Below are 14,356 nucleotides of genomic sequence, written 5' to 3' on the forward strand. Positions count from 1 at the left end.
AAGCCACCCCAGAACAGTGGGAATTCAACAGTGATCAACTCTTGAAAGATTAAACAGTTTTGCTGTCATTGTTTTTTCCAGAACAAATACTAGTTTTAAAAAGTCTCATTCAGAGAAAACAATAGCATTTTAAGGCAGACTTCACTGTTTTCAACACCGTGCCCACAGATATAAGGCATTTCTAAATATGGAAAAGTCCTTTCAAAGCAATCTAAATATACAATTCTTCCACCTAGACTGGTAAGCAAAAGGTAGTAATTACCCAGTTCACAGATAGCCACCAAGCCCTACTATCATTGACTATTGGTCATCATTGCTTTAGAAACCTTTAGTTTGTTAATTACCTTCAATTCAGTCTAGGGATTAAAGATATAAAATTTCTTATTTTTTTGTTTAAGTAAGTTTTGGTACTGGAGATTGAACTGCATATATAGAGCTATATCCTCAACCCCAAAAAGATTTTAAAGCCTTTTTATATTTAATATATATTCTATATTATAAATACTTGTTATAAGTATATTAATATATTATATATATCATCTAATATAAATATATAAATATGTTATTGATTTATTTTATTTATAGATTATATCATATTTAAACTATATTAATCTATTACATAGTATTATATAACATTAAATATATAAATATGCAATAAGTATATTCAATGTATAAATACACATTAAATATCTAATAAAAATATTTATAAGTATTTCATAAATAATAATTTATGTCTTAGGTAAATCATATCTAAACCTTGATCACCATTATCAGAATACCCTGCAAGTCTCCCATAGCAAACAGTGACCCACATTATTTTTATATGTAGGCATTTCTTAGTTTATTAATAATGAATAAACACTACAGAAGGAGTTCCAGGACAGGCCCCACAGTTAGAGAGAAACCCTGTCTCAACCCTCCCCCAAAGAATAAACAGTTTATTAAGAATAAAGCCCTCTTCTGTATAGACCCCTGAGCCTCGAGGGGAGGAGTGTGACAGACATCCCATTTATTGTTGAGCCCTCTAAAGTCTCTTACTCTGTACGTGTTGTTCATCTAATTGTCTGTGTCAGTTATCATCTACTGCGGGAAACTTCTCTGCTGAGGGTTGAGGGATATACTATCTATGCATATAGCAAATGACACCAGGAGTTATTGTTATGTTTCTTTAGGAGAATAGTAGTAGTAGCATGTCTTCCCCTAGGGCACAGGACCTCTCTAGTCTCAGGTTCTTGGTCTCATTAATAGTGTCAGGTATGGGTTCCGACTCATGAAATGGGCTTTGAATAAAAAAAAAACTGGTCCTCTAATAAAGTCTGTGCGACCACTGCACCAGTCTATCCTATAGGCAGGTCATTATAGCAATCAGGGTTCATAGTTGGGTGAGACTGACAACTCCCCTTCTTCGCTGGTAGCATGCACAGAACCTTCCAGCACTGTAAGTGCTGGCCAGTAGGGAGGGAAGCACCAGCTTGGTTTTTCTATGTTCTGTGTCCTCAGCAGTAGGGCTTTACCATCTGGTTGTGCAGAGTAACCAAAAGCATTTCCAATAGTCTGTGATGTTTGGGGATCTATAGGACCACTTTGGTGGACCACATTATTACTGCATTACAAAAAAACAAAAGCCCAACTCCTTAGAATAGCTAAAGCAAGGTACAGAGTCTCCAGAAGGTACAGTTAAAAATAAGACTCTGATCACTGGGAAATCCTTCATTCTGGGAAAAATTAAAAGAAAAAAAAAAGCAGGACAATATACCAAGGAATAAGAATAATATGCAGTACAAAATAAAATGGTGATATGCTTGTCCCCTTAGATCAACAAATGCTGAAATATGGTTTAACTGTATTTAGGAAAATGGGGACTTTCATACACTAGTGAATGAAGGGGAAAGATAAAGATTTGGTAGGGCAACATATCAGTATTTATTGAAAAATTGAATGAGCAAATCCTATACAGTAGTGACTTCCCACATACTCTAGAGAAACATTCACACAGAGGTGTGCACAACGATGCTCACAACATCACCACTCTCAAGATGGGGCAGCTGCTTGACTCACCTTCTCAGCTCCCATGCTCTAGCTGCAGCCAGTGTCTTCAGAGCAATCCGAGGGTCCATGAGATGACCCAGTGAATAAAGCCAATGCCCTGAGTGCCACACCAGGAACTCATGTGAAGGAGGAAGATGATCAATCCCATAAAGCTGTCCTCAGACCTTTACACGTGTGCCACATCCGTAGTTCCCACTTTTTAAAGTATAATCTGGGCATAGTGACATGCCTTTAATTCCAGCACTTGGGGGTAGAGTCAAGCATGCTTGAGGCCAGTATGATCTAAATAGCAAGTTTCAGTCCATCCTGGGCTATACAGTGAGACCCTACCTCAAAAAAAAAAAATTCCCAATGTTTAATTTTACCCCATAAAGAACAGCAAACCTGGCCGTTCTGTATTATGCCCTTGCTTTTTTGTTTTGTTTTTGTTTTCGAGACAGGGTTTCCCTGTAGTTTCTAGAGCCTGTCCTGGAACTAGCTCTTGTAGACCAGGCTGGCCTCGAACTCAGAGATCCGCCTGCCTCTGCCTCCCGAGTGCTGGGATTAAAGGTGTGCGCCACCACCGCCCAGCAATGCCCTTGCTTTTTAACATTCAGCCACCCCTGCTTCAAACCACATAGCTCCTATTTTCTTATTTATGTTTGCCTTTCCACCAGACAATGTGGTTTGGGAACTTGGCTGTATCCATTGTGCGCCATTATTGCCCAAGCACAAATACCAAGCAAATTTGAGAGCATTCGAGAAACTGTTAAAGCATGAATATGCTGGGCGGTGGTGGCGCACGCCTTTAATCCCAGCACTCGGGAGGCAGAGTCAGGCGGATCTCTGTGAGTTCGAGGCCATCCTGGTCTACAAGAGCTAGTTCCAGGACAGGCTCTAAAAAAAAAGCTGCAGAGAAACCCTGTCTTGAAAAACCAAAAATAAAAAATTAAAAAAAAAAGTATGAATATATTCTATGTTGTACTCTGAATTTTTATGAAGCAGTTAAAGAATAAAGTTTATTTGGAGTGTCATAGAAATATCATAAACTGCTAAGTAAACTTCACTGTCACATATGCTTTAATTAACACAATAAATAATAACTTCAGGCTATCCGTGTCAAGTTTTTTAAAAAAGAACTTTAGACTATGACTCTGATTTCTGGAAAATTATTCACTTTGGAAACATAATGCATAAGCAAAAAGACTTCTGAGTGACCGGGATGAAAAGGAGGGCCCATATTTTTAAACCAGTGTATGTGTGCAATCCCTGTGCAGTGAGAAACACTTGAAGGCAAAGCACACACATGCGTCTTACAGAGATAGGCTGTTAAGAGCATCACCGGCTGGGGAGCACCTGGTGGTTAAGAACACTTGTTCTTGCATAGGACCGGATGTGGGCTCCCAGCACCCACATCCAGCAGCTTGCAATTGCCTGTAATACCAACTCCAGGGGATCCTGGACCTGGCAGCGTGGGGCAGTGCACTCACAAATGTGTATTCCCACACACGATACACACATACACAAAAATAAAACTGAAAGTACATTTTTAAAAAGAGTACTATTTTATGCATTTCTCCCACAAGATATACAAGCTACAAGTTCCTTTTCATGTTCCAGAACACATATATTTAAAAACTTATTTGCCAAGTAATATTATTATGGTGTTTAAAACATAATTTTTATGAATAAACTTAAAAGCCCAGACCTGACTGAAATATGACTAGCTTTCTACTGAAAAACTCATTGCCATAAATTAAATGTATTTTCTAAAACATGAACACAAGAAAGGACTTCAGAGACAAGTGAGTGCCAAGAAAAACTTTAAAAATAACGCTAATGTGAGGGAAGGCCAGGCTCTCCTTCACTGATAGGGCCACAAGAAAACAACAGCAAAACCCAATCTGAGATCTTAATGATTAGCCTCCCCTTTGCAGCCAGTATAACCATTCAGCGTTTGGGAGGCTGAGGCAGGAAGGTCAGGAGTTCCAGGCTTCTCTAGCTAACATGGTGAGACCCTTTCTCAAAAGTAATTAATTAGGCTAATTAATTAATTAAATTCTGGGGGTGGGTGATCCCTAAAGCCATTTTAATAGCATTCTTTGGTATTCAACTAATAGTTTGGGAAAGCTCTTCATTATATCCCACCTGTACAATCTGATCAGTTAATGCTGGCTTGGCTTTTAGTCAGAGTAAGAGAAAACAGTTGTGCGCGCACATGCGCGCACACAAATCATTAACTATCAAAAGTTATCTGAGAGGTTGGAGGGCTGGCTAGACAATTAAGAACTCTTATTGTTAGGTTAGGGCCACAGCACCGACCCTGCCATCACTGACATGGAGACTCTACCAATTCTAGTTCTTTGTGTTCGAATGCCCCCATCTGAAGCTAAAGAAGCCATCTGGGGTGCACAGGCCACTGGCCATGATGGTGAATGCCGTGGTGGGGTCTTTATTACAAGTCACAGGAAGAATAATCTATGATCTTTTTACTGAGTCTCCAAGGGCTGACTCAATGTCTGATAAACACAGGCACCAAAGGCCATCGAGCAAACAGACAACAGATTATGAAAGGCCATCGATGGCTTAGGTTTCTGCATCCTGGACCTGGATCTCAGTGCAGCAAATATTCCAAAATTCAATAGGTTTTTTCTTCTCTTAGTTGGCTATGTCTGTGTCACATTACATTTTTTCATGACTACTGTACTCATGAGAACGAAACTGCCAGGTTATCTGGTGGGCAAATGCTTTTAAGGAATCAGTGGATCCTGCATTTATTCCTATTAACGGGGTTTTAAAGGCTGAATCATTCCCCTGTGCAGTGTGGGAAAGAATGAACAGCAGAGTAAAAGCAGCACTGAATGACAACCTAGCAGGCCCATTAAAGTTCGGGAACCCCTTGGTATCTGAGCTCCTTGCAGCACTTTTCCTGATGATCTACTCTGTACCAGCTACCACGGCATCAACTACACTAACAGCATTTTCTTCTTAGCTTTTTTATTTCTTACAGGAACTACACTTCTAAAACTATAATGTTGAATACAGTGATTTTTTTTTACAACCCCTTTGTGATGGTTAATTTTTGTTTGTCAACATGACTACATCTGAGTCAACTAAAACCCAAGCTGTTGGGTACGCCTGTGAAGAATTTTTCTTGATTGGATCCTTTGAGATCAGAAGATTCATCCTAACTCTGGGCCACCCCTTCTCTTGGCAGTCCAAATAAAGGACATAGAAAAAGCTTTTGTTGTTTGCCTGCTTGGCCTCATTCTCTCTGGCAAGCTCATCTATCCGGCTGCTGAGGCATTCCTTTGCTGGTATTAGAACCGACTTCTTTGGGACCCCCAAAATATATTAAAGACCAACTGAGAATGCAGCCGTGTGGACTGAACGACTGCAGGAGTCCTCCTATCAGGACATAACCATTGCTGGCATTCTATCAGTTCTGTGCCTCCAGAGCAGTGGTTCTCAACCTATGGATTGCAACCAAATGGAGAAGTCAAAGATTCTTGTACAGAGGTGGCTTATCAGGTATCTTGTACATCAGATGTTTACCTTATGATTCATAACAGTAACAAAATTATAGTTACGAAGTAGCAATGAAAATAATTTTATGATTAGGGGTCACCACAACATGAGGAACTGTATTAAAGAATGGCACCGTTAGGAAGGCTGAACACCACTGCTCTAGAACCTTAACTAACATACCCCTAGCCATTTTTTGGACCAGGTATTTCAGATTTTCAGAGTTAATGTAAATTGAGAAGATTCTGAGGTCTGAGAAGTTTGGACAGCTGGTCAGTTCCTCCAGTGGTCCTTCACCTTTAAACAATCTGTGTGGTATGAAGCAATTCAGAAACATGCAAGAATGTTTCCTGGACAATAAGATGCATGAAAAGAGCATAAATATTTTTTTTCTAATTAGAAAAAAAAATCTCTTACCATTCATGTACAGAAGACCTGAATTCAGTTGCCAGCGTGCACAGCAACCCACAACTGTATGTTACTCCAGTTTAAGGGGGTCTTGATGCTTTTTTCAGGTCTCCACAGAACCAATACACATGTTCACATATGTGAACATACATATATATAAATTTTAGAAATCTTTTTTAAAAGTTATCTGTGAGACCAGCAAGATGGCTAAGCTACAGGTAAAAGTGCATGCCATAAACCTTTGGTAACTAGAATTCAGACTTCTTTTGAGTTTATAATCCCAGCTCTGGCAATTCCACAGTGAGACGGGAGACAGAGACAGGGAGTTGGCTACAAGTTCCAAAGGCCGGTGTGCACAGCACAGTAGCAGAAAGAAGTCTCAAAACAAGGTGGAGGGAGAGAACTGACTCAAAAGTTGTTCTCTGATCTACATGTGTTTATTCACACGTGAGCACACACACACATAGTTATCTGCGGTTATGGTAAGTAAAGGTATTACACCTCACTACTTCTCAGATTATACAAAAAACTAACACAATTCAAAATAGGCAAGATGAATTTAATGCCAGCAATAAAACTACAGTTTAACATTCCACAATTATAATCTTCTAAGCATAATACAGAGAACAAAGAGCCAAAGTATCATTACACTATCAGTACGGTTTGGCACTGATTCTAAGAGACAGTTTAATTTCTTTGACTCAGGTTTCCTCCTCTTTAAGTCTTTAGGAACACTAGAGACTCAGTCCATTAAAAACATAGCAACAGGGCTGAAGAAATGGCTCAGTGGTTAATGCTGGCTGCTCTTCCAAATGACCTTCCAGTCCCAGAGGATCCAGTACCCTCTTCCGGACTCCTCAGACAATAGATGCACATGGTGCACAGATATACATGCAGGCAAAACACCCATATACATAACATAAAAATAAAGGGTAAGCCAGGTCGTGGTGGTAGACACCTTTTATCTCAGCACTCAGGAGGAAGAGACAGGCAGATCTTTGTGAGTTCGAGGCTAACTTGGTCTACAGAGCAAGTTCCAGGACAGGGTCCAAAGCTACAGAGAAACCCTGTCTCAAAAAACAAACAAAACAAAACAAACAAAAAAGATTAAATATTTTTAAAAATACAATGACAGCATTTGTTTTAATATTTTTGTTACTATCAATACAATCATTGTATCTCTGTAATTATCTGAAGTTTAAAAGGAAAATGAAAATGTTAAAGTTTGGCACATTTTTACAAATATAATGAAGCATAAGTTGTCAGTATTCATGCTTAAACTTGAAAGAAAATTCTGGAATTGTTGTGAAATATTGTCTCAAAATAACCCTTAAGAGGATATATTTTATTATATGAATATCAAATGTTTTATAATGATTTACTAAAACCTCATATATTTTATAAAATAAATACTATCATAAAGTACACTCCTAACTCCTAACAGAGGTAATGAAAAAATTCAGGATTGAAATACATCCAGTATTATCAGTTCTTTTTGGTAAGAAATGGCTTCTAGTGTGATGGACAAACTTGATCTTTGTCAGGTGCTGTCCTCTGTTCTTCTGTTTCTGCCACAGCAGTGAGGAAGAGTTCTTTAAGAACTTCCTTATCTAAATTCTTGCCTGAGAATAAAACAAAATAGCGATTACATGAAGCTTACGAAAACAACATCTTGATTTCCAGTGTTTAAATTGCACAGTGCTCTCTAGTGATCTACGAAGTCCACAGTAACTGCATGATTCCTTCTACAGCTTTCTAGTTAAGCCTTAAATCCAAGATAGCACTTGAAGTAACCACTTTTCTAAGTCATTTGAAGAACAAAGTTCTAGCAAAATCTTACATTATCTGTGATTCAGACAAATACACTAGTATTGAGTTAATACTGGTTCAATAGCACATTATGTCTCCTACAAACCTAGTTGTGTGTTTTGTTGCTTACCAATAAAGACCAGCTGACTTCTTCTCTCAGCATCGTCCTTCCAGCCTACTAGGCTCTCTTCCAGGTCATACAGCTCATGGATGCCTTGCACAATCACTTGCTGTGGTTTGTCTTTGATGGATACCAGCCCCTGCTCAAAGAACAATGATCACTCAGTTCCATCTCAAATTTGCAAGCAGAAATAATACATCAAATTTGAAAATATTGCTTTTCAAAAGACAATCTCATAATAAAGGGAGGAAAAAACCTGACTCAATTATTTGCTTATTTTAAGCTTTTAAAACTTCTAATGAGTTTGAGTATATTGACCTCCCCTCCCCAAGACAGGATTCTCTGTATAGTTGTGGCTCTCCTGCAACTCCCTCTGTAAACCAAGCTGGCTTCAAACACAGAAATCTGCCGGCATTTAGCTCTTGAGTGCTGGGATTAAAGGTGTGCAACACCACACCTGGCTACTTCTTGAAAATAAAGAATTACTTTCTCTTTTCTGTTTTGTTGTCTTGTTTTATTGAGATAGGGAATTGCTCTGAAACCCTACGTGGCCTGAAACTTGCTATGCAGGCCAGGCTGGCCTCGAACTCACAGAAATTCACTTGCCTGACTATACATCATGCCTAACAATCACAACAAAAAACTGAAAGTGACCAAACTGTTATTGCACCATATCACACTAACTTCTCTGCCTTAAAGTTCTCGTACTTTTTTCACAAATTAACAAGAAAATTTGAGAAATTAAGGTATTCTGTCGGTGAATCTGTTTTGGAAATGTATTACAATAAATTTAGGTAATGATAAAATTGAAAGCTATTATATTCAACTGTAGTTCAATGTGGGGGTGGCAAGGTAGTTGACTCAGAGGGTAAACACACTTACCTCTAAAACATGACAAACTGAGTCTGATTCCCAGAACCCACAGAAGGAGAGAACTGACTCCCACAAAGTTATCCTCTGATCTCCACCTGCACATTGTGTTATATGTTCACCCACATTCAGACAAACAAACACAAACATCCAAATGTCAAGTAATATAAATGGCTTTCCAAACTGAACAAGAATTCCAGTGTTTTGTACCTCTGTATAAAATATGGCAAATTCTTATAGTGTCTGCTAAATGCATCAAGTAACATAAGACTCGGCAGTGGCAGAATTTTCAACATTACTTCTCTGTTAAAGGAAGCTCTCGTAAAAATAAAGCATTTCTCTAAGTGACCAATCTGTGCAAAGAAGAACAGTCTTGACAGTGCCAAGCTTATAAGCCAGATAACTGCTGGGAACACCTGGCAGAGGAGATCCGGGCTAATGAGCCAAGGCACACAGGTTGTTTGAGGTGCAGCACTAAATGAAGCTATGCAAATAAACCATGATTTTGTTGTTGTTCTGTTTTGTTATTGTTGTTTTAATAGTAATTTCTGAAGTTCCTTTTCAGCAATGGAAATTATTAGAATCAAGGCAGACAAAGGTTATTTGTACTAAAAATAGTGTTTCTGTTTAAAACCAAGTATGGTTTTTATATAACAGCCAAGAAAAGGATTCTCTCTGCCAAGTCTGTGAGGGAAAACTGCATACTATACCTTCAGTCGTATGACCTCCATGCAGTGGCCGTCCTTGTTTTGTACGTTCTTTTCCCACAGGAGATTCTGTATTGGGCAGCACAATTTCATAAGACCAACCACTGCAAATGCAACAACTATGCAACAAAACAGCTCATGAATCATTAATCAGTTAAAATTGCATTCACCTGGATAAATACATTTAGACACTCTTCCTTTGCACTTCCTGGTACTTCAAATGTGACTGTAACAATACTCTGCAAATCAAGAGAATAATCCGTAAGTTTTATTGAATCATCCACCTATTTTTAAAACTATAACCAGTTTGAAGATGAAAAGAGAAAAGAGGTATACTTATGGAGCTTTAGCCGACTAATAATATTATTAATCATTATTTTCCTCTTTGGGAATTATCAATTCTACAAAGTAGATCAACAGTATTTAAAAACAGAAACAAACAAACAAAAACTCTTTCATGAGTCCTGAGCAAAAAAGGAGTGTAGCATACATTGTGTGCATCCTGCCAGGGTCATTGCATCTTTTCCTCTGCTCATCACAGCCATCCTGGGAAGTGGGGACTGTTTCCCTTTATAAGTTGGGCAAACAAAGCTCAGAAGAATAAACTACCCTGATGCAGAAGCACTGCTCAAAACGACGGTGCGGCTCTGCTCTCTTGGAAAGAGAGGCATGGCCTCTAAAGGAGCCAGCGCTGTGGTGAGTGAAAGGAAGGCGTTACCAGCAAGGCTGGCAGCAGTGCCGTTTCTGCTGAGGTCCTTGGAGCATCGCTTACAGTATTCAGATTTATGCTTCCTCCTGATAGCAAAAGATCTGTCTTCTCTAAAGAAGCTTAAAGTTTCCTCTAATTGGTTATTTAATTAAAATTCAGACCTCCCTTTGACAACAACATAAACCCAAACCTCCATCTCAGCAATGGAAATGCACAAGGCTAAGCACGTTGTTAAAACGACACCCTCACCCTGGACAGTGAGATCACAAGACAAAGCTCAGAAGTTTGTAACAGGAAGACAGAGGACGTGAGTCTGTGTAACATCTTAGAAATTCATCTCCCCAAGCATTTTAGAAGACCACTTAAGACTGCAGAAGAAAACATAAAAATGCTGAGTAGTTTACTTTAATTTTTGCTTCATTGGTTTTGAAACAGGGGTTGCTATGTATTCCAAGTTTGCTTTGAACTCATAATCCCTGTCTCAAGCTTAGCATGCTGGGGCTTCAGGTGTGCATCAGCGTGCCCACCAGCTTCAGAATTGTTTTTATGCAAACTTAGAGACTAGCTAAAAGCATTAAAGATCAGTGCAGGGCAATCAATATGCTAACACTTAATCCTCTGATATTGTTAATATGCAAAACAGAATGCTTTCTTACTCAAATATCAGAAGTAAAGTCAATTTTATTTTTTTTTATTTTTTTTTTAAAAATATTTATTTTATTATGTATACAATTTCTGTCTGCATGTATGCCTGTAGTCCAGAAGAGGGCACCAGACCTCATTACAGATGGTTGTGAGCCACCATGTGGTTGCTGGGAATTGAACTCAGGACCTTTGGAAGAGCAAGCAATGCTCTTAACCACTGAGCCATCTCTCCAGCCCCCGTAAAGTCAATTTTAAAAAGCATGCTGGACTTTAAAATGTAAGGCATTTAAAGCACTTCCCTTTATCCATGGGTCATACAATAGAGTATTTGTATGAAACTACGGGTAATACTGAGACACAGCTAATGCCTTTTCAGTTTAACTAAGCGCTTACGTGCTGTAGTTATAACTTCCAGGTTTAAATCCAACTGTAAAATTAGCACAAGTTTCTTTTTCTCCCTCCACAATGTCACAGATAGTAAATTCATTCTGAGCAGATATCTTACCAATCTCAATATATGATTTCCCTCCTTTCTTATTAAATCACCTTTTCACATAAAGGAAGCACTCTACAGCTTCTCTTTGACACACTGTATTGTCAAAATTATTAGTCTTGGCTTTGAGATGAGATTCAGTAACACAAGGGTCACATGAACATAAGCATTATGATATTGCTACAGTAGATCTGGCAACAGAGATGCCAACTCAGTGAGTAACGGGGAGGTACTGAAGTCAGTGTGGATCCAGCAGGCAAAGGGATGATTCAGACAACACTCAGGACGCAGAATGGTGAGGTGATTCATAATGCTACTCAGAATAGTATGCAGTTTTACACTGATGAGTTATTTATTTATGGAATTTTTCCACTTAATATTTTGGACTGCAGTTGGCTACACAGAATGGAAACCATAGATTGTGAGGGCTCTACCTATATTGTTACAATACTAAAGCAAAAGCTAGAAATTATCTCAATGCTCATCCACAAGTTTTTTTTAAAAAGTGATATGTACATACAATGGATTATTATTTGGTCTCAGGAAGGAAGGAAATCCTGCCATATAGTAAAATGTGAATAAACTTGGAGGATGCTATGTTAGATGAAATGAGACAGTAATAGAACAAATATTGTACGCTCTCATTAAGTGCTTAAAATAGTTAAACTTATAGAAATCAGAATATAAAATGGCAGCTACTTGGGGCTGCAAGGGCAGCACTGAGGAGCTGCTGTCCAGTGAGTCCATTTGAGTCCCACAAGACACAAAGCTCTGTGTACAACATACACATCACAAACACTGCACACCTAGAATTTCTTTACAAGGCAGAGATCAACTTAAGGAGTTTCTCTTGTTTTTTTCCACAAAACAAAGGACTTATTTTAAGATCTTAGTAAACATATCTTACTTTAAAACTATTTGGGTTTTTTGTTCAAAGTAATATTATGAATTTAAATTAAATGGTGATTTTTTTCCTCATTAAAGAGATCACTCACTTTGAGTGCCTAGAGTCTTATATCTAGCTAAATTATAAAAGATTCCCAAATGAAACACATGTCAGATTCAAAAGAAAATAATTTGTCTTCAAAAACATATAAATGTATTTCATTCAAGTTGAATAACAAAGCTGAATAAGTTTTTTTTATTGTTATTGAGAATGTCTCAATACAGAACTCAGTACACTTGCTGCTTTATTGTCAGCTTAAAGTCTTGTATAATAAGCATTTTTTTTTCTTTTGCAAGTTAGTGATAAGACTTTGTTCAGTTATTTGTTGTTTTCTGAGACAGTCTCAAGTAACCCAGGGTGGTTTTGAACTGTTGATACTCCCGCATCTACCTCCCCAGAACTGGGAATACAGGTAACATAACACCTTGCTATTACCTACTTATTTTAAAAGGGTATAATTAACTCCAGCAATAGGCACAAATGAGTCTTGAAATTAAGACAATACCTAATAGGGTTCAAGGTGGATGCCTCTACTTTGGAACTGTGGCTTTTCATACTAGTTAAAGTCTTTTCATATAAGGAAAACTCAAAAATGATGAAAGCTGTAAATTGTGGTAAAAACTCAGAATTCAAAATTGTCTCTATAAATAAAACTAGCCATAGGCCGTCATTTGGGCGTTCTTATTTATATTCCCATACCAGCTCACCTTTTTAGGATTAAACAAGGAATAATGCAAAATAAAAAAGGTGAATTATAGTAAATACTTCTCAGGAATAAAGCTTCAATAACTCATAGCATATCCTAGGTATTACCACCCTTAGACTAGATTTTGAAATTTATTTCTGCTTTGAATCTAAAACTGTCTCTTCTTATGGCTAGTAACACAAAAGCAGAAAAATGAGGCAATAATTCAGAACAACTAAAGCCTAAGAAAGAAATCCTCTAAAATAAAATTAATAGTAACTCTGGTTTGTTGACTTGGCTTATTTTCCCAGTTAACTCACTAGATTATCAGTTTTATAGCCTGTGTAACACGATTTCTTTATCTGGAAAACCAAGCTCAGCAATGCAGTCAAATACCTCTGTCTCCAACGCTCCAGCCCTTTACTGTTCTTTGCCTCTGTGGTATCTTCTGCCTCCAAATGCCCAGCAGAGCACGTGGCATTCTCATTCAAATCCCTGTCCTCCAGATGCTCCTAGAGATGTCTAGGCTCCTCTAGTTCGTCTACATTGCCCACCACTCCTCCTCTTCTTACCAATCCATGCACAGAGAGATCCCTGTTTACCCCGTTTCTACTGCAGGTATTCGTTCCATGGTATAGCATCTTCATGCTTGGTCTCTAGATCCCAAAGACAAGTCTTTCTTTGCCTTACACGTTATACCTCAATGCCTTAGAACAAATTTCCAGTTCCAGTCATCTAAAAAGACTTCTGCACTAAAAGCCTGCTTCTCTGGGACTATGTTCTCACTTTCCAACATCAGGATTGGCTTTCTCCTTCCACTGTAGCTACTAAAACAAACAAACCCGTCAATCAGTCAACAAAACCCTAACTAGTTCAAAATTCTCTTTAGTATTCAAGCAAAATGGCAACTGTCCATTCTCTGACCAGAAGGTGCATACAGAACATCTATACATTTTTAGATACACATTATATTGACCTGAATAGATTTGTACACATGGACGAATATGTGTGTGTACATAAATAATGCTGAATTATACACTAAAACCTGAATCGTTTACTTTATATGAAAAAAACTATCTTTCCTAAAGCTTTTGATGAGGTTAAAGTTAGACGTAACAGTTAAGCTTCACTGTCATTTGACTAGATTTAGAAACACTATGGAGGGGCTGGAAGGTTGGATCCGTGCTTAAGAACACTGGTTGTTGTTCCAAAAGACCTGAGTTCAATTCCTAGCACTGATGTGGCAGCTCATTACTTTCTGTGGCTCTAGTACCAGGGATCTGACACTCTCACACAGATAAACATGCAGACAAAACACCAATGCACATAAAATTAAATTAAATTTTAAAACATTACGGAAATAATTAAGCGTGTTTCCAGAAAGGTTTAAGTGGTGAAAGACACACCCTG

At 38.1% G+C, this 14,356-nt stretch overlaps 1 protein-coding gene and 1 pseudogene across 3 annotated transcripts in view; one reads left to right on the top strand and one right to left on the bottom strand.

Moving 5' to 3' along the window:
• Nucleotides 1-3,804: 3,804 nt before the first annotated feature.
• On the top strand, nucleotides 3,805-6,368 carry LOC119806005 (annotated as a pseudogene).
• Nucleotides 6,369-6,499: 131 nt separating this feature from the next.
• The window catches only part of LOC119816565 (COBW domain-containing protein 1), a 45,449-nt gene continuing 37,592 nt past the window's right edge, over nucleotides 6,500-14,356 (bottom strand). For all 3 annotated transcript variants that reach the window (XM_038333326.1, XM_038333317.1, XM_038333331.1), the window contains 4 exons: nucleotides 9,639-9,707; nucleotides 9,472-9,537; nucleotides 7,901-8,030; nucleotides 6,500-7,583 (listed from right to left, as the gene is read on the bottom strand). In XM_038333326.1, the coding sequence (XP_038189254.1) occupies nucleotides 7,474-7,583; nucleotides 7,901-8,030; nucleotides 9,472-9,537; nucleotides 9,639-9,707 (375 nt within the window). In that variant the 3' untranslated portion in view covers nucleotides 6,500-7,473. The remainder of the gene's footprint in view (nucleotides 7,584-7,900; nucleotides 8,031-9,471; nucleotides 9,538-9,638; nucleotides 9,708-14,356) is intronic.

Source organism: Arvicola amphibius, chromosome 1, assembly GCF_903992535.2.
Source record: "Arvicola amphibius chromosome 1, mArvAmp1.2, whole genome shotgun sequence".
Lineage (NCBI taxonomy): Eukaryota > Metazoa > Chordata > Mammalia > Rodentia > Cricetidae > Arvicola > Arvicola amphibius.